The sequence below is a fragment of the Taeniopygia guttata genome, chromosome 11 (assembly GCF_048771995.1).
Source record: "Taeniopygia guttata chromosome 11, bTaeGut7.mat, whole genome shotgun sequence".
NCBI lineage: Eukaryota > Metazoa > Chordata > Aves > Passeriformes > Estrildidae > Taeniopygia > Taeniopygia guttata.
In genome coordinates this window covers 8,105,952-8,126,105 of record NC_133036.1, presented here as the reverse complement: position 1 = coordinate 8,126,105, position 20,154 = coordinate 8,105,952, and the positions used below count along the sequence as shown (strand labels likewise).

General features: G+C 41.0%; 1 protein-coding gene across 1 annotated transcript; it reads left to right on the top strand.

The window, feature by feature from the left end:
- Positions 1-9,420: 9,420 nt before the first annotated feature.
- MPHOSPH6 (M-phase phosphoprotein 6) lies at positions 9,421-17,743 on the top strand. The gene is made up of 5 exons (XM_002196735.7): positions 9,421-9,793; positions 13,526-13,638; positions 15,216-15,306; positions 16,238-16,335; positions 16,783-17,743. The coding sequence occupies exons 1-5, from the start codon at positions 9,743-9,745 to the stop codon at positions 16,940-16,942; spliced, it is 513 nt and encodes a 170-aa protein (XP_002196771.3). The 5' UTR covers positions 9,421-9,742; the 3' UTR covers positions 16,943-17,743.
- The last annotated feature ends 2,411 nt before the right edge of the window (positions 17,744-20,154 follow it).

Sequence of the window (20,154 nt, the reverse complement as noted above, 5' to 3'; positions counted from 1 at the left end):
CTGGGCAGAGAGATGCAAAGAAAACTTGATGAGGAGCTTTACTCCAGCAGAAAGGCTGCCCAGGAGTTTAAAAGCTCCATCTCTGCAGCAGCTCTGGAAATCCTGCAGCAGATGTTGGACATAATTCAGATATTTGGGTATTTGAGTCTCAGCTTTCTGCTGTTGCACCATGTTTGGTTTTCTATCAGTTCAGTCATGGCTCTAGGCAGATGTGCTCTTTGGTGCTAAAAGGCATTAGAAATCAGATTTTTCTGTCAATTTGGGCTGAAATCATCAAGACTAAACTACGCAACCGCAGTTCCTGCAACACAGGAATAAAAAGATACAGGAACACCATCACAAAACTAGTCACTTGACATTAAACAATCAATACACCACTAAACTTCACTGTTTGTCTACCATCTCTTTTCAATATTTTCCTTTTAAATGTCATGGAAAGCTAAGCAGCCTGATTTTTCTGAGTGAACCTTCAAAAATGCATTTTTATTTCTTAATAGGAAATTTCTCATGATCACTCCTGTACTTCCTTTGGCAAAACAAAAGTGATATTCACCCATATCAAAGCAGTGCTATGCAATGGTCCATTGCACGAGAATTCAGGAAGAAAAAGAAAAAAACAAACTGTAAGAAGGGTAGCCAGACAGCAGAAACACTTCCCAAATGAGGACCCAGGGCAGGCCTAAGCCAGTAGCTTTTCCCATTCTTTTACAATATTACTTCACTGCTTTTATTGGCCTTTTAGACCCTGCAGTTTCTTAGCCAGTATTGCATAAATTCAGGGGAGGTTCATCTATTCAGCTCTTCTCTGCTGTACAAAACTTTCAGGCAGTAATTTTTTTTCCTCTCTCATACTCAGGTAACTTCGTAATGAAATGCCAACTTGGAACCCATAAATCCAATTGCTTTCAAATAAGTTTCAGATGGGCATCAGGACTTTAAAGGATATATTAAAAAGAAATGGATTTTTTCTGAGTTTGTCCAGTAGCATCCAGGACTCATAAAACTACATTAAATATCAGCTTCACTTTTCATAATATTGCAGTGATGAAGAACTAGATCAAAATTGATTTATTGATCTCTAAAAAGACAGTTATATAAGGTTATTAAGTTAATACGTCAATATGCGAAAAATCTATTACTTGGGCTTGCTAACATTCCTGTATTGGTTAATAGTGGATATAAAAAGGACAAGGCAGACCCCTCCCCTCTGAAACAACTGCTCACAGGCAAGGATTCAGCACAATACCTCTTCTGGCATCCTACTTCTAGGATGGAGTCAGTGAGAAGCATCAGTTGATGTTTACTTGCTTCCAAAATTAAGTTTTGTATGTAGTCCACGTTCCAAAATTTGTACTCCATTTTTCCAGCCTCAGTGTCTATAGTTGTACCAGGACCTGACAGAGACTTACACTTACACATATGTCTGAATTATTACACATACACATATGTCTAATTCTTTTTCGAATTAAATTACATGCAAGGAGAAGTGAATGTTCAGTGTTTGAAAAGCCACCATGACCATGCAAGTATGGATTAAAGGATATATATGCATATAAAGATATATTCAGAGAAAAGTATTTCACTTCACAGTCACAAACAAAATCCTTTTTCAGTCAGAGAAAGCAGGGTTCTTGTGGTCCTTCATTTTGAATCCATTAGAGTTTTCAATGATTTATGCATATGCAGAGTTTCTGTGCACTGGGTTTGCTTTTGTCACATCACCTCAATTTTTCTAATGAGTCGCTAATGAGAGGTCAATTACTTATGGAAATTAGAAAAACATTCATTGAGGAACTGGTCCGAGGCTAAGTGTGCTACCCCATAATGTTTTGATATGAATCATTACGGCATTAATGAATATCTTACTCTTTTTCATGTTACAGCTTATTTCCCCAACCTATAAAATAGCCTTAATATGACTTTGAAACAAACATGAGTAACTGCCCAAAAAACATAATCATATTGTATTTATGATAACTGCAGAGTATCTCTTTTGCTTTTGCTAGAAATGGTTTCCTCAGGCATCAGCATCTTGCTGTGAAACCTTCAGCTGATCAGAACAGCGCTGTCAGGAACACCAGGTTTGCTGTGCTGAATCAGAGCCCTGATCCGACACCTGCCCTGGCTCCATTTCCAGGCTCTACAGGGTGGGAAAAGGACATCCTGTACAGCACCCAGCTGGCTGGATCGAATCCAAACTGGTGCTTGCAAATTGTCCTCCTGACCCCAGGTACCCAGCACCGCAGGAAAACATCCAGAGCCTGCAGCACCTCATCCTGACCCCACGGCTGGTCAACCCTACCTCCCTTTTTAGTTAAAGACTGTCAAGAATTGGTGGCAGGTACGAATTCCTTCACAATTCACCTTCTTTCTGGGCACCTATTTTGTGTTTTCTAAAGGTCTCGAATGAATGGTATAGAAGCAGAAGAAAAGAGGCAGAAATAATTCCAGGGACCAAGATGGATAGTGGGTTAGTTGCAGTACCATGCAATTAAATTTAGAGGCCAGGGATATAATTCAGTGCTGAAATTCAGCTTTGTGCCACTGTAAGTTATTATTTCAGAGCAGAAGCTGGAATGGCCGGAAAGGGGAAAGTGTACAAGCAGAAGTATAATTGGACTTCAGTATTTCATATGGATACCCTGAGATTTCCCCTGCTAAGTGCTGCTTCAGTGTCTGACCAGGGTAACTCTGTAGTGTAAGATCTCCCATATTCAGGCCACTAGATTATCCCATTTCCCCTGCAGGCACTGTAAATCAAAAGCAAAAGATATCCTGTTATGTTCTAGAGGACAGTTTTGTTGGCCTTTCTTTTCAAACACAATCTGAACACATATGTTTTTTATGCGAGTCTCATTTACTTCAGCTTTACTGTCTTGAATACAGATTTAAACTGGAGGGAGTGAAGGCAAGTAAAAAAAATCCACAGAGAAGAAAGGTGGCAGCTGGTTAAATAAAAAAATGAATGCATCATCACGTGGATGTGATTTTCTCAGTTTATAAAGAAGGTCTTTGTCCCTTTCAACCAGGCTCAGCCTGGATTTAGGTGAAAGCCTTGCAGGTTTTTGACTCAGAACCCATCATTTTGGAGCAAAAAAATCCATCGTGCATATTAAGGGGTTGGTCCAAAGTACAGTTGGACCAACTCTTAATATCACATTGGGTGGCACTCATTTTATGTTTCTAATTCTCCCTCCCTCCCTTCCTTCCTCCTCAGAAAGATAAATGTGTGAACAACAATGAGGTATCTGACTCCTAATCGAAAGCAATATAGCTCTGCACAGATCAGCTCCGTGATGGAATAAAGAAGTGAGCATGGATCTAAGCACCCTCTCTTTATATCATAGCCTTCATGTTGTTTTCAGGAGCATTTTTGTCAGGCAGTAATGAAAGGCTGAGAACAAAGTGAACAAAATTTCCTTTTACTGCTTAAAAATTCTCAGCTGCTTTGCTATATCAAAATGCTGTCTCTTTAAACAAATCGCATGGTTAAAAATGCCAAGTTATAATTCAGCAACTAACTCTGAAAATGACAATTTAATCAATCAGAACCAACCCTCCTGAAAAAGATGGGTGGAAAAAAAAAAGGAAAAAAATCTTAAAGCTTTCATGCAATGCGAGTGGTTGAAACTATAAAAATGTTCAATCACTGTAGAACAAGCCTGCAGCATCAATGTTTATTAAAGTCAGGGGAGCCATTTATTGACCTGGGAAACAGCAAAGCACCAGCAGCACTGCTGGATTGCATTTTTATGGTTAACAAACAGAGGGTGATATTTTCTTTTTCTCTTTTAATTGCGATTCCTTCAAATCCAAAAAGTTAAAAGCCTCCTGATTTTTAAAGGAAAGCAAAGAGAAGGATGCTCCACACCGTTCTGCAGTCATTCTCTTTGCTCTGGCGCCTAACGTGGGCATATATCAAATAATTTCAAATATTTAGGCTTCTCCACATGCCAGCAGAATGACAGACCAGCATGAGTTCTCTCCACCACTTCAGCTGATGGAAGAATATAGGGAGCTGCCCTTAGGAGGCTGGTTCTTTCTGTAATCAAAAAGGAATTACTCTATTTATTCATACAAAGGTCACCCTGCCACTGGACCAGCCAAAAGCATTTAGAATGAATCGTCCTCTCCCAAGCTGACACCAGGCGTTTTCTCCAAAGACACATCTTAGCTGTTCTGGAGATTTTGTAACTCTTGCCACAAGCACATTTTTAAAGCACACCTTTCCATGCTGCACAAATAGGAACTACTGAAGACTATTGAAAGGAAAGAGTCAGCAACGTGAACTACCCTCACAGACCCGTGTTACCCAAATTACAGGAGTCTGGCTCCTGCTGCATTCTTTCCACATCATTCCCATCCACAGAAAAACCCACGGTCAGCTGAGGAACGCAGGGCAGGGATTTAAAACACCCTCTGTGTGTCAGCTGCTGCAGGAAACAGGACTCCTGTACAACTAACCAATAGCATTAAGCAAAAGCCATTTATTGTTTACATTTTGCACTTATTTATACATTCTAGATCTACTGCACATGCTGATCACGCTCTTCTTCATTGGTGCTTCTATCTTGTCCATGCGTTTTGCATGCACTTGTCAGAGTATGTGATCTGTTACAGGCCAGGGGGTTCACAGCCCTCTTTATCTAGTTCTTGGGGTCTTGGTATTCTATTTCTCAGCCTCTTCTTTCCTAATTCAGCACAGTTTACGTCTTATTAACTTTGATGCATTCCAAAGGGCTCTGAGAGAACTCTGATAAGAACAGTTACAAGCTGTATGGGTGGTGCACAATGGGACCCAAGTTATTACTTTGCTACAAGCTGCCACCTAAACGGTGTCAATGCCAGAAAAGGGGACTTCAAAAGTGAAGAGAGTCAGAGCGGTGTGAAGAGGGCCGGAGCTACCCTGTATCCTCCGTGGATGAAGTGAGGATGAGCGGCGCAGGTTGTACCTGAGCGCACCGAAGGTGACAACTATTGCCACAAACCCCCCGGCACTCAGCACCTCAGCAGCTGTCCATGTGTGGGAGTCCAGGGCTTCCCTCTGGCTGCCCTGGCAGGTCTGGGACCCTGGCAGGGGACAGGAACCCCCCTGGACAGAGCCCCCAGAGACACTGTCTGTGATCTCTGTCCATGGAAAAGAGTTTTCAATCTTACAGGATGAATTACCAGCTCTGAGTGTTTGATATAAGGAATAATTAAGTGTGGCACGGGTGCAAAAGTAAAATTTTAGGTTTCTAGATTAGGGGTTCAAAGGGGACAAGATGAAGGAAATTGGGTGTGTCTTGTCCTTTTTCTCCTTCTTCATGCCCTCCATGTTTCACTGTGGTGTTGGCATTTTTCTGTTGGTTTAGGCTGGGGACACACTGTCCAACGTAGGTGACAGATATTGGCACGTTATTGTAAATCCAGCACAGGTAGTTTCTGGTATTTAATGTTTGTAACATCCCACTGAGGGCAGAGCCCCACACGCTGCCCTGCAGGACAGAGCTGCGGCAGGGCAGCAGAACATGTTAGAGATGAACAGAATAAACAACCTTGAAACCAGCACAGACCAATTATGGCTTCTTCTTTGGCAGCGGGGCGGAAAGACAGAGACTTTCTACAATCTTGGAATCATCAATACCACAGTTCCAACATCCATGCACCGCAAGCATTAGTGGCTCAGAGCAGGGTGGGAGCAGGAGAGATAAAAAACAAGTCTTCCACATGAGAATGACACCTCTGCCACTCTCTCCATGGGCAGCACAGGGGACAAAACTGCTTTTCCGATCACACCCAGCCGCACTCAGCACTTCACGCCTTCCTTTCAGGTTTGCAAACAGATCTCTAGCAGCTCTACTTCTCAATTTCTTCTCCTCATTCATAGAGAAAAACACATAATGTACTTACTTAAAACACAGTGGAGGAGTTTGACACAAATTAATGATTTCCCTGTCATACTTCAAGAATTTTGATATTTGCAAGGAGAGGAAGAAGGCTTCAGGTATTCTGAGAGCTGTAAAAAGCTGCCTCGGAATTCAAAGACAGCTCATAAGAAATCAAATCAAATCAACTGATGGATTGCTGTAAGTTTTGAGATAACCATTTAACACTAAAATCACACTACTGTCCCCCTGATTTTTAAGATTTTCTAAAGCCTTCTGAGTTTACATTCTTGTAAAAAACTTTCTCACACAACTTTCTGTAAACAACCTATTGTTTTACATTCCTTCATAGAGGCAGAGAAATTTGATGTACTAGTAGTTTATCCAGTGTCATTGGTGAGGTAGTATGTTCACCCTCCAATCCAGTGTCACCTTTAGAAAAACATAAATGTTAAAGTCAGAAATAAAACCTCCTCTTTGTTACCTTTACAATAGCAGCAGCTTGCTGCTATTCATACTTTCACATGTCCTATAGTGACACACTACTACAATAATAAAAAAATAATAAATAAAAAGTTCTGGAAAAAGTAAGCCATGAGTTCCCTCAAATTAGATCCCATTGGCATGAAATTACTTCACAGCTGCCACATGTGTTGCTCCAAGAGAGATTACTCCTTAAATAATGTTAATGACAACTTTGATTTGACTTCTGTAATTACTAGAGGGAGAAGGGACCACATTTCCTAGGAAGAAAAATCTTTTATCTGCTTGTTTAATGTACAATCTTTGATGAGATGGAACTCCTTTCCCCCAAGTTATTTCCCAAGTATTTTTGTTTTGAAAAAGAAATTGATTTCCAGGTTGAAAATGGAGCTGCTGTGCAGCGCTCAGCTGTGGGAGAGCATCTAATTGTCATTTACAATGACCCTCATCTCTTCTCTAAACATAGAGAGATTATTTTTCTCTCCCAACTCTCCTCACCCTCACTCCATAAGCAGGTGTATTTACAGGGCTGGATTCTTCTCTGAGTTACCTCCACAACTACCAGTAAATCATAAAAATTTCTCCTGCAATCAATGGAGTGTCTTCACATTTACCAGACAGTATAATCTGGTCCAAAAGGCAGCTGATTGCTATCTATAACCTCCCCATCCAATTCAAGTGATGGGAGATGCAACCCAAAAATTTCCTTTGGGCTTTTTTACTGCCAAAATAGATCACATTCTTTGGCAGCCTTTTTACAATCTCCACTTCTCTAAATAAACATCACAGAACCTACACTGCTTTTACTGCAAAATGCTTCTCCCTGCCTGTATCGAGGCGGGTTTTTAGCTGATGTGCCAACAGACTGTGACAGAAACTCTGTGCAAACCTGGGGTGCAGCACCAAGACACGGGGTGCAGTGGGGACCAGGGAGCACCAGGAATAATCTTCATGGTTAGATAAGGTGAAATCTTGCACTCTCCTCATCCCAGTTAGACACTGCATGGTGATGTAAATTATTAGAATGCAGCTCCTAGAGAATTTGGGGGCTGGATGCTCCTTGTCAACAAAGGTAGAAAAAGGAGCTGTGGTGTGCAGTGCCCAAATCCCAAACAGGTTGTAAGCAGAGTCTGCTGAGGAATTGTTGAGCTGGGATGTTCTGCAGGATGGAGGGACAGAAACAGCTCATGAAAAGGCCACCAAGCAAAGCCAGGCACTAGCACAGCTCAATGGCTGCAGAAGTGCTGAGGAGAGCACAGTATTTAGAAGAAATCATTCAAAGTACATTCCTGGACTGTAAATGAACCGCAACTGCTCAGAAAAGCCCTGACGTTGAAGGTCATGCAATTTAACACAGGGCTCTGATTTGCAATGAACAACAAAAAGTAAATGCATTATTAAAATGCATGGCAAATAGAACATACCACCAAAAATGACAGATTCTGGCTGTACTGTGCCACTACATTAATTAACGGCTTTCCCCTATTGGTTTGCTCACTAAGATTCAAACATATTAATTCTTTGATGAACATTTGTATTCAGAAAATGGCAAATTTCTTCCCAGCCTTCTTTTGTTGGGAAGGGACGATAGCTGTTAATGGGAAAGGGAACAGAGAAGGAGCAAAACAGCATAGCTGCCACACTCACAATGTGACTTTCTCACTGGGGCCTTGAACTTCAGAGCAGCTTCAACTCATTTACAGAGCCTGGGAATGAAGGTGCCTTCCCTACATGAAAATTAAATATTTTCACGCAGCGTTATGACTTTGCCTTGAAGCATTTGTGGCTCCATGTTTCATTGGTATTTGTGTCATTTTAGTCCACTGAGCTTAAATGTGTAATAAGGATGCCTAGATGTGGATAATTCTCCCTCCTTTCCCACCGCAATCAGGTTTTGTCCTTCATTATACCTTTCTGTAGAGTCTATTAGAGCATAAATCTTTACAGAGTTCTTCAAGCTTTGACCTACATCTTGCATATACGGGAACTTTTCTCCCTAAATTGTCTTTGGGAGCACACCAGTTCATTAAAGTTTTGAACGCTGAACCCTCACTCTTATTGCTTTATCACCCAGTTTATGTGCCAAATGTCAAAACAGGCATCAGAAATCTGATTTATGAGGATATATAGAAAAATTGTGGTACATGCTTCTGACTGGGAGACAGCTGGCAATTTCCTATCAGGATTTCCTCCTCAGCTCCCAGTGCCCAGCAGGCAGTCCAACACCAGCGCTGCCAGCACAAATCGCGATTCAGGACTGACAAAGCTTTGAGGCTTTTTGTAATATCTTTAAATTTGTGTGCTTTCCAGCTGACTGTTTTGTGATTTTTTTTTTTTTAATAAAAGTCTGTGCTGTTGTAAAAAAATAAGCACCTATAAAGTCAAGCAGTCTCCAAATACCATTGTGGGAAATATTTTATACTCTTTTTGAAATATCAGAAAATTATGGATGAAGCAGCAGCAGTACTACACAATACACAAGCATGGATAAGGCATGTTCACATACTGATTTAGCATGTCAAACCAAAACAGAATTATGTCCTACTCACAATTCTGATCTCCCTGTGAAAAACACCAATCACTTTGTTGTTAAGATTTTAAAAGTTTAATAATAATAAAATGGTTATAAAAATAATAATACAATTAGAGTCATAAAGTTTAGAGTTAGGACAATTACAAGACAATAAAAAGCAAAGAATTACAGACGTCCGGATGCTCTCGGACACTAAGTCACGGAAAGCATCCCTTGTGAGCAAAGGAATAACCTTAAAAGCAATAGCCTGTTGCATATTCATATATCCTTCCTGGTTATGCATACATTCTATTTAAAACAAGAACTCTGTTGTATGTCAACTGTTTCCTTTAATCTCCAAGGCATCTTCGAGTGCAAGCAAGGCCTGAAGAAATTAGCTTCTTCTGATAAGAAAACCATAAATTCCTTTTCTCTGGAAGATTTAGGTGTTCCTCGAAGCGAGTATCTCATTCCTAAAAGAAAAAACTCCCCCCACATACACAGTCTCTATTTTAACATTATGTTGGAACCTAAAACTATATTTAACACGCTACTTACAAGAATTAATACAGCATAACTTTCCAACATTACACATATAATATTCATTGTAATATTTGCGAAAAGCCAATCAAAAAAGACGCATTTTTTCACATCCCTCACCCCGCACAGCCGTAAAGTTTTATTTCTACCGCTGGTTTCGCACCACCAGCACATCCCCCGGTCTCGGAGGCTCCCGGGGCGTGGGCAGCGAGGCTGCCGTGCCCGCGGCCGCCCCGGCCGGAGGGTGGAGCCGCGCCGCCGCCTCGCCCCGCTCCTCCCGCGGCGTGCGCGGCCTCGGCGCTACGCGAGCGCGGGGATCCGCCGCGGCCTGCTGGCAGCCATGGCCGGGGATGTGAAAACCAAGCTGTCCAAGAACCTGCTGCGCATGAAGGTGACGGGGGAAGGAGGGGAGGGCTGGAAGCGGCGGCCCGGGGAGCAGCAGGGCCAGGCCGTGCCGTGCCGGCACCCGTGGCGAGCGGGGCCCGGCGCTGTGAGCCGCGGCCGGGGTACGGAGCCCCAGTGCGCGGCATTGCCCTGCCCATCGCCGGCCACACTTGGAGCCCTGTTGTGGGGCATTCCCGTGCCCATCGCCGGCCACACTTGGAGCCCCGGTGTGGGGCATTCCCGTGCCCATCGCCGACCACACTTGGAGCCCCGGTGTGGGGCATTCCCGTGCCCATCGCCAGCCCCACACGGAGCCCCGGTGCGGGGCATTCCCGTGCCCATCGCTGGCCGGGATGTGGAGCCCTGGTGTGGGGCATTCCCGTGCCCATCGCCGGCCACACTTGGAGCCCTGGTCTGGGGCATTCCCGTGCCCATCGCCGGCCCCACACGGAGCCCCGGTGTGGGGCATTCCCGTGCCCATCGCCGGCCCCGCCGGCCCTGGCTCTCCCCAGCCAGACTCTGAATACAGATGTGGTTATCCATGTGTTATCTCGGGCTGCTCCCCCGGCAAAGACATCGCTGGTGCCGGCACCGATCTGCTCGAACGCGGGGGTTGCAAACTGCAGGGCTCGGTGGAGGAGAGCAGCCTCATGGTGCCAGCAAAAGTCTGGCCTCCAGGGCCAGCTCCAGCGCATCTTCTGGGAGTTCTTCGTTCCACCTCGCTCCTCTGCTGCTGGGTTGGTTGTTGTGGGTTTAAATAAAAATATTTCAACAGCACTTTGAAATGAACGTATCAATGCTGCTTGCTTTGCGTGGGGGTGGGGCTTTTAGTATTGAGGGAGAAGAAGTTTAGGTTTTGGTGTGAGCATTTTTACATTGCTGGCTAAGGAAATCCCAGCCTGAATGGGGATTAATAGCCAGTATTAACCAGCTTTTCCAACTCATAAATGCCAGGGATCTTAGTAACATCCCGATGTGCTTATTGCCCTTGGTATTGTGAATTTCATGTCACCAGTGTGAAATTAGTCTCTGCTCACTGGCTAATGCACTGTGCTTCACACCATGTACTACAGCTCCTAATTCAGTAGAGTACATTCTCTGATTGATGGTCCTTTATTGCTGGAAAACAACCAGAAAAAGTTGAGTACTTTTTTTTTGATGTTAATATTCAATTTTTTAACTGAACATGATGGGGCCTTTGTGGCTTTTTGCCTGTGGTGTTTTATTTAGCCATTTTTTCCCCACGTATTTATATGGGCCTATATTTCACATTCTGGCTGAAAAAAGAGTTAGCTGACTTCAGTTCAATTTTTCACATAAAGTGCACGCTGCTACAGTTGGATGATGGAATATTTACCCTAATTAACAGATGCTTCTAAATCTAAAACTTGTACACAGAAGGAACAAAATACATCTTGCCTCGCTTTCAAAAGGGAGTAGATGCTGAACTTGAGTCAGCCAGCAATGTGTGATACGGTCAGTCAGACTCCCATAACCTGGATGGCAACATCATTATTTTTTCTTACTTTTATATAATACTCCTTTAAAATGAAATTTTTCTTTCTGTTGTTTGTCACTATACTAACCCCCTGGAGATTTCAAAAGCAGGTTTTTTTGATTGTTTTTCTCTGGAAGGCCATGGAGAACCAGCCATGTGCATATGCTGCCATGACATTTGCAGGTTCACAGTCCAGGCAGTGATAACCAGCTTTGAAGAGATCAGTGGGTTTTGAAAAGGTCATACACAGATCTTGCATTTAGCACTTTGTTTCTGCAGATCTTCCTGTTTACAAATGTTTTAATTAAGCCTTTAGCAGCTGCCTCTGCAGGTAGTGATCCAATATATTACCAGAATTCAGCAGGTGGGTGAAGTGGCACCTAGAGGTGACATGAGCGTGGTGGTGTTGGAAGGACCATTTGCAATAAATACTGGAGACAAATGGACACAGACTTTAGATCTTGCACCATTTGATCCAGGTCTCATAGCCTGGGGAAATACACCCAAACAGCTCCTCAGATACTGACTTACATATTCTGTGCCTACCACAGCGGGTATATTTTTAATTCATCAGTGTGTGTTTACATTAGAGAGAAACCTGATCACATAATTTTTATCTAGGTTTTTCCTGTAGTAATCTTCGGGAACATAATCTTTAAAATGGAGTGTGAAATGATTATTTAATTGGGTTCTTGTAGCAGAATTTCTTGTGTTGAGGTTTCTGACTGGCTAACCAATTTCCTCGAGCAGTATGTTTTTCCACATGATAGATTCACTTATTTTCCTCGAAGAAGATACTGTAATTTTAATTGGAAAGCTTTGACATATTCTGAATCGACTCAGAAAACAGAAGTCAATTTTTCTTTCATTAAAGATCTTGTACAGTGGATGCAAATAGAAATAGAAATGGAAAATAAAACACTAGCTCTGTTGGCTTGTACTTCTGAGTTTGTTTTGGTTGGGCATTTTGTAAAGATTGAAAATACGTGTGGGTTGTTCATAATACACTGCACACCTGTACCACCCATGTATTTTTAAAGGACTGTGTGTGAACTGTATTGTTAGACTTGCCCCTGTCTGGGAGTTAGGTTGGTATAAATGTAGACCTCTGACAGGTACAGTTATCCAAACACTTTCTGTAGATCCTCACGGAGGTCTCAGCTTTTATGAGGGTGGGACTATATGGATTAGCACCATAAAATTTTGAAGAGTTCTGGTTTTTCCCAGCATATTTCATTGACATTGTTTAGACTTAATTGTCACTCAGTTCAGGCACCTGACTTGAGACAAATGGAAATTAAAATGCTGTTTCACAGGTCTCAGGTCTGTAGTTCTGTGATCTCAGCAGTTTTTTATAGGCTGTGACAGATGTCTTCTTCTACTCCCAGCTGTTGAGAGGTTACTGTTTTACCTGTCTGTTCCCATCCTTTGACAGAGGTTATCACCAAGGAAGCAAGTGACAGGAGTGTCCTTGTATTAGAAAAAAAACAGCAGTCTTGCCCTAAATTTCCTTCTTGGTCTTAACTATTTAGCCAGACTGTTCCTTCAGTGAGTTAACGGGTGCTTAAATACAGTGCTGGACCTGTACTTTGGTGGGTCAGTGAGATTTGAAGAGCTGGGAGCATCTTCCTTTAGCACAGCTGGATACAGTGGACTTTTCTTCATAGTCTGGTTTCAAAGTCTTACATTCTGTCACTTCCAAAGACAGGTTTGTGCCTTCAAAGCTACAATCCAGTTCATTAAATCTGAGAAAATAAGAGGATGGTTGGAAGTCCAGATGTTTAGAAAAATAACCAGCCTGGTATGACCCACCTCTAGCTCTGAGCTCCAGTGCTGTTTTATGGGTGGGGTTTGTTCCTGATGTGCAACAATAACATCAACACCATTATCTTCTTTCTGGCCTTTACTGAAACTTTAGAAAAACCTTAGTAAAATTAGGGAATTGTGGCAACCCCAATCCATCAAAACTAGCCAGGACAGGTCTGTTTCTTTATATGTGAGTACAGATGTGACTGTCTGTTGACTTCCAGTAAATAGGTGTGATCAGCAGCTGTTTTAATTTTCCATTTTCTGTTTGCCCAAACTTTGACCAAACACAGAGGAAAAAAAATCACAAAAAACATTTACTTTGTATCAACTGCTAAGCATTATGTAATGGATAATTTCTATCATGTAATTACTGCATGTTCAGAAGATACTCATGACGCAGAAAACTGAAGCTGTTTGTGTCTTTCTTTGTAGTTCATGCAAAGGGGTTTGGATTCACAAACTAAAAAACAACTCGAAGAAGAAGAAAAGAAGATAATTAATGAAGAACACTGGTATCTTGATGTACCAGATCTAAAGGAAAAAGAGTAAGCTTGTAGTCTTTTGTACTTCTTATCATCATTGGATTGTTTTGAAATGGAAATAGCATATTCATATTTTTTCCTGTAAGATAAGTATTATAAATAACCAGTTAACAGAAGCAAAAATAGTGACAGACTGGCATTACAACTTTTTTTATGACATATTTTTAGGGCTGTTCTTGAGGTTGCCTAGTGTAGTTTGACCTACTTTCAATTCTTGTGTGTGTTGTTTTCTTTGCTCACACATTCTTCTAGATGCATGTAATTAGTTTCTTTCAGTCAGGGTCCAATTCATTCATTGCTGCTTTTTCCCTTCATTAGAAACAAAGTTTGAAACCTTGTGTTAGTAAATTCAGCTCCAGTCATGTGGTTATGTCGATTCAGGACAGTTCTGTCCTCTTGTGTCCAGCTCACTTCAAATCCTGGTTTTGAAATAGAAGAGATAATGGCAAAAATAAAGGAATGCTTAGCTAATAAGGAAAAAAGTGTCCTTCTCTTTAGAAAGGTGCCTTAAATAGCAGGAGAACTACTTTTGAAATTGCTTGGGTTTCATCCTTTCAGAAGTGGAAGAAAATTCCACTGAGGGAGAACATACATAATTTTGAAAAAGCTAGGGCCCAAGGAATTAACTGTAGCTGAATAAGGCCATTGATAAACTCTTTTCCATTACTCTTGGTGGATATGACAAAAAGGTATTTGAGCTTCAGTTGCAGCAAAGAATGTTCAAGCTGGACATTGGGAGAACTTTTGTAACAATAAGACTATTGAAGTTCTGGACTAGATTGCCTGAGGAGACGCTGGATTCTTCATCCTGGGAAGTCTTTTGAGGACAGGTTAGCTGGACCTCTGCTGTTCATGGCACATGTGTAACTGATATTGCCTTGAGGCAGGACAATGAGCTCAATCTCTTCAGCCTAAGTTCTGTGATCATGAGAGTTTGATTTACATGGGAGATGAAGAGGATGAGGGAACAGGTACATATGTGTGAGGAAAAGGATGGAACAATCCACCAAAGTACTTTTATCTGACACGTGTATTATGAATGCCTCAGGGTCATGTTTCTTTTCTCACTCCATGCTCATTAAAAGAGGAAAAAAAGGAGGGAGAAGGGGGAAATCTGCTGAACAGAGAGTGACACAGTGTTTTATACCCTGACAGACTCAACTAACGCCAGGTCTAACAACACAATGAAAAATTAATTAGAAGCTTTTGCTGGTATAGCAGTGCCACCTGGGGAGTGATATTTATGTGGTATTTTTATTCTGGCAAAACTATTAATGTAGGCAGAACCATACCAGCAAAGAGTGCTTTTTGTCAGAAAAGTTAATTTTGCTTGTGGAACTGGCACAGCTTTACTGTCAAAAAGGATTCCTTGGCACTCCAAGCCCCTTGTACTGAAAGATTTATCAGAGCAATTAAGTAGAAAGTAGTTGATGGCTTAAAATACACTGTGGCTTTGTTGGTTTGGGTTTTTTTTTTTTGGTGGGGGGGGGGGAAGACAGCACATCCCTTTTCCATTTATTTAACTTGGTTATTTTAAAGTTCATGGTCTGACAAAATGCTGGGTTTGGGGTTTCGTGCAGGAGCTGTATAATAGAAGAGAGGAGCTTTCTGCGATGTGAGGATTTCGTTTATGGCAGAATGTCCTTCAAAGGATTCAATCCAGAAATTGAGGTACCATTTCAGTGTCCTGGTCTGAGGTTGTTTCACATTACGATTGAAGCCCTTGGGTTTGGGGATTTGAGTGTTCACACTGCAGTCTTATTGGCCTTTGCAGCACCTTCCATAAATCCTCCCATGTCCAGAAACTCCATCATCCAACCCTAAATGTTGATCAATGCAGCACCTGGTAAATAGAATCTTTTTACCACCCTGTGTTGTTGGTCAGTAATTGCATGACTCCTGCAGATTTTCCCTCCCTGAAGTGAGGAAACCATCCCACATGCTGCTCACCAAAACAAAAGCTCACTTTTCCTCCTGACATAGAATGCAGAGTCCAATCTACAATCATTCAACCCTATTTGTTCAACACTTAGAGTTCCAAATTAAAAATGCTGGGCAAGAGTATTTAATTTCTTTTTGCCATGATTCACACTGATAGAAGTACACAGGGACAGTAATAAAAAGGTTACCACTGAACCTGAAGCAGGAGGATGAAGGTGTAAAGACTAAGAGATTGGCAGAAGGCTATGCAAGGTAATTTACTAGAGGATTCTTTTAGTTACTTTGAACTTGCTGTCCCTGTGACTCAGCATATGATTGTTTCATGGCTTTTACTGTAAATCCTTGAAGATATTCTTTCTTTTTAACAAAACTATTTCAAGGTCTGTGTGCTAACATCGCGATGAAAAATTAATTATGATCTAACTCTCTGATCTCCTGGAGATGTTTGGAGTACCCTTTAGGGTGTTTGAGTAGTACAAAACACTGAAAACACTGTCTCTGTTGCCTTTTCTTCATGAGCTTTCATAATGATGGCTCTAGCCTAACCAGGAACAGAAAATAATTACTAAATTTGATTCTTACCACTTATGCTCTTCTACCAGTGAATTTCAGCACTGTTGCCATTGTGTCATGCTTAAGCTGTTTCTCATTTCATTTTCAGAAGTTAATGATTAAAATGAACTCTAAGTGCGAGGAGGAAGAAATTGAAGAGGATGATAAAATGGAGGCTGATGTGTCAGATGAAGAAATGGCCAGAAGGTAAGTTACCTTTTATAACATAATCAGTACTAGCTAGGAATATACGTTACTGTATGTGTGGAGAAATAAAACCCAAAAAGGAAACAAACAAAACAAAAAAAGCCTACAATAGCTATGGAACTGTACCAGATTGAATTTCCAGGAATGCTGGTATATATTCACTTGAATCTCCGTCACATTTGGGGGTAAATTCTCCATCACTTGTAGGGGTTTTCTGCCCTTTGATATCCAGGTATTCCATGCTAATTCTGTCTTGTTACCAGTTGCTAACAAATTGAAACTATCAGAGTGAATAATAATGTAATAAGTCATGCAGTACTTGTGCTTCTCCAAGCTTTTAATGTCCAGGTTTTTACACCACTTGAATTGTTGATTATGCTTAGGATATGCTCCACGATTTTTCCTCTGATTTTAGTAAAAGGTATATTTTTTTAATTCTCTCTACAGATATGAAACATTAGTGGGAACAATAGGGAAGAAATTTTTGAGAAAAAGGGACCAACGTGTACTCAAGGATGATGATGAAGATGATGAAGTTGAAGAGGGGAATAGTAACACAAGACCTACTAAAAGAGCTAAGAAAATGTTCTTAAAACCTCAGGATTAATGTTACCTGCACAAGTGGAGCTTGTTACCTAATGCCTACCAAACAGAGTACCAAGAACTGGAGATTGTTTGGAGTTTTTGCTATTTAATGTAAAGGGTGGATTTGTAAATCTGTTCTATTCTCATTGAAATTTCTACCATCCACAGGACAGACACTTTCCAAAGTGGGTGTTTATATAATGGATGTTGTACATCCTTTCCTCTCTCAGCAGCTTTTCATGAGTGGGGCATTCATCCCATCAGTCTCTTTAAATGTTCTACATAGTTAAATTGAGTGTTGCATGCAATCAAAAGCAACACTATTTACAATTTAGGATAACATCTGAAAGAAGTATTTGGAGTAAAGATGAGCTGTGTCCAATTCAGTAAGGCAGTTCAGATTTCACTGCTTGCTTTATTACAAAAATGAAACCTGCACTCTCTTCAAATTGAAAAAAGTCAGCAGAAACATGCTTTGTTAGTGAGCTTTTTTACTGTGATAAAAATAAGATGAGAGAAGAACAGAGAGATAAAATCCACTTTATTGAATTTTATTTTTTATAAAGTTTATTTAAAAATAGAGGATTTTGTAGTGAAACTTTTTTTTTATACAGCAAGCCAAATATTGGGCGACGGTTACAGTTTGACATCTGAGCAGATTGTGAGTCTTAGTTTCTGCCTTCCAGAAGAAATTTGCTAATTTTGCCTCTTTTTCAGCAAAAAAATCCAATCTTATAATTATGTAAGTCTTGTCATAAAAGCATAATAACAGTTTCAGAAACATACTTGAAAGCAGAATAAAAACTGTGGGGTTTTGTGTTAATGATTGTGGATTAGCTTATTTAGTGTAAAAAAATTACGCTTAATACATAATCCTTGATACAAGGAGAGATCCTGTTTTGTGCTGGCCACAGCTGTCCCCCAACATTTAGCTGAGTGCATTAATTTATTCAGCATGTGATGAAGACATCTGAAGTAGTGTTAGTATAGAAATACGATTCTCTTTGGTCAGTTGGTGCGCTGGGTCTTTTGAAAAACATCAGTGTGTTCTTGTCTGAAATCATAGCAGTTCTCTGTGCACAGCCTTTCAACAAGAAATATTGCTATTGCTACATTTCCTCAGGAGGTCCAAGCTTCTCATCCTTAATGCTGGCTCTCTGCAGAAAGGAATTTGTTAATTGAAGTGAGGAGTGGCCATTTTGCCATAGACACAAGGCTTTGTTTTGGTCTTTTTTAAACAGCTCAGTGAAGCAAGATGTAAAACTCAATTATTTAAAGAAGGACACACCATGTCTGCTGTATTTTGCATGTGATACATGAACTATGATCCATATATCAGGAGCACCTAATTAGATATTCAAGATGGATCACACATGGAAAGAGAAATATACTTTTAACCTAGTAAGGGGACTTTGTGCAGGTAGGAAGGCTGTGATTCATGATCTGAGAATAGTTTTTCGGAGCTAATTAAATGCTACTGGTTCAATTACTTAAAACCTGATCATATATTACTGTTAGCTGAAAAGGAGTTAATGATGGCAAGACATTTTTCTTCCCATGGAAGATGTGACCTGAGCTATGAAATGATTTATTGTTGGTCACCACAAGAAAAACTTGGAATACATCCAATTTTTCTTCTTGCTTATTAGTAGGAAAATTATTCCTCTGAATGCATTTCTTGAATGGAGAGTGAATTTCTGCATAGCTGTGCTGAATAAATGAGGGGAAGGGTGTGTTCTGGTGAGCCACCAGCAACCAGGAGATGTCATTGCAATTGCATGTCCTGAGAGACTGGGGGTTGGGGGAGTGTCCAGTGGTGCCATGTAAAGAAGCTTTTGGGTTATTTTGATAACAGCAGTGGCTGAGATTAATTCTGTGTGGCGTCTTCCTTTGTCAGTGTTCTGCAGAGAGCTCTCCTGCATTGCAGGGTTCTGTTCAGTCCAGTGGGGAATAATTCTCATCAAAGGGCATTCTGCCTCCTTAATTTCATGTCATTTCCTGAGGGATAGCTGGGCATGGGAGTGGCACGGTGCATGGATAAGCACAAGAGAAGCTAAAGAGCTTCCTAGAAAATCCATGATTTTGGAATTAGGACAGAGGAAGGTTGGTTCTGTTTCCTAAATATACCAAATACCAACTGTGAAGGAAAGGTAGATTTTAGTTTATTGTCTTTAAATCTGGGAGCTTTGCTGTTCACATTCAGCTGATGGCTCAGTCCTACAGTAAGACCAGCTACTTATTTTTAGCACAATCTTTTATTCATGAGGCATTTGCAGAATGTGACTTTAAAAGCACCATCCAGAGTGTGTTATTGTGAGCAAAACAAACCCAAACTCAGCCCTGTGTGACTTTTTAAATATACTTTAAGTACAGAGTTACAAGCAGACATGGTGGGACGTTCTTAAATACCTGTCTGCGCTTCCAATGGTATAAATACATTTATGGATGGATTTAAGTTCGACTCAAGCTTCCTACCTGAGGTAGAAACATTCTGCTGTATAAAATCTGTGCTTGAACTACTCTTGACAGAGGTGTAAGCGTAGCAATGAAATATTTGTAAAGCAAACCTGCATTGATTCAGGCTTTCTTAGCTCTGACACGGACTCCAGTACATTTTATGTGCAAGCTCCTAAGCTATAGAACTTTCCTATGTGGCCATGTTTCTAAATGAAGTGTTTCTTCTTTGAAAACAGAATCAAGTTGGGTAAGTAGTGTTTTTATTAAGGAAAATGGCTGTCTGCAAACTGGTAAAAGTGTTACCAGACAGCAGAAGTGTTCGTGCCTTTGACCCTGAAGTGTGGTTTTAGGTGGTGCTCACTGATAGCTCACATAGTCTGTCCCTTGTCATGTGAAGTTTGGTCCCTCCCTTTGGCAGGCTGATGGTGCTTATTTGTAATAACTACTGGGCCTTAAAATATGGGAGTATTGAACAACTTTTTCTTGCTGATGTTTCTCTTTTACTTCTATTTTGCTTAGTGTTGGATCTTAAAAAGTCCAGGATCAGAGTCCAACTGAAGTGAGCCATCCAGTGTGAATTTAGTAATGCTTGAGCTGATTAAACTTTGGTTCTTGGGGAGGGGCAGGATGTTCAATGATGCTGTGGAGTTTGAACCATGTTTCTTGTGCTCTGTGACTTGTTCTCTAATGAGACTCTCCATTATGCAATGCTACAACCATCGGTGGCTGTCATTGCCATTGGGCATTGCCTGTGTGTGTAACAGGCAGCTGGGCTGG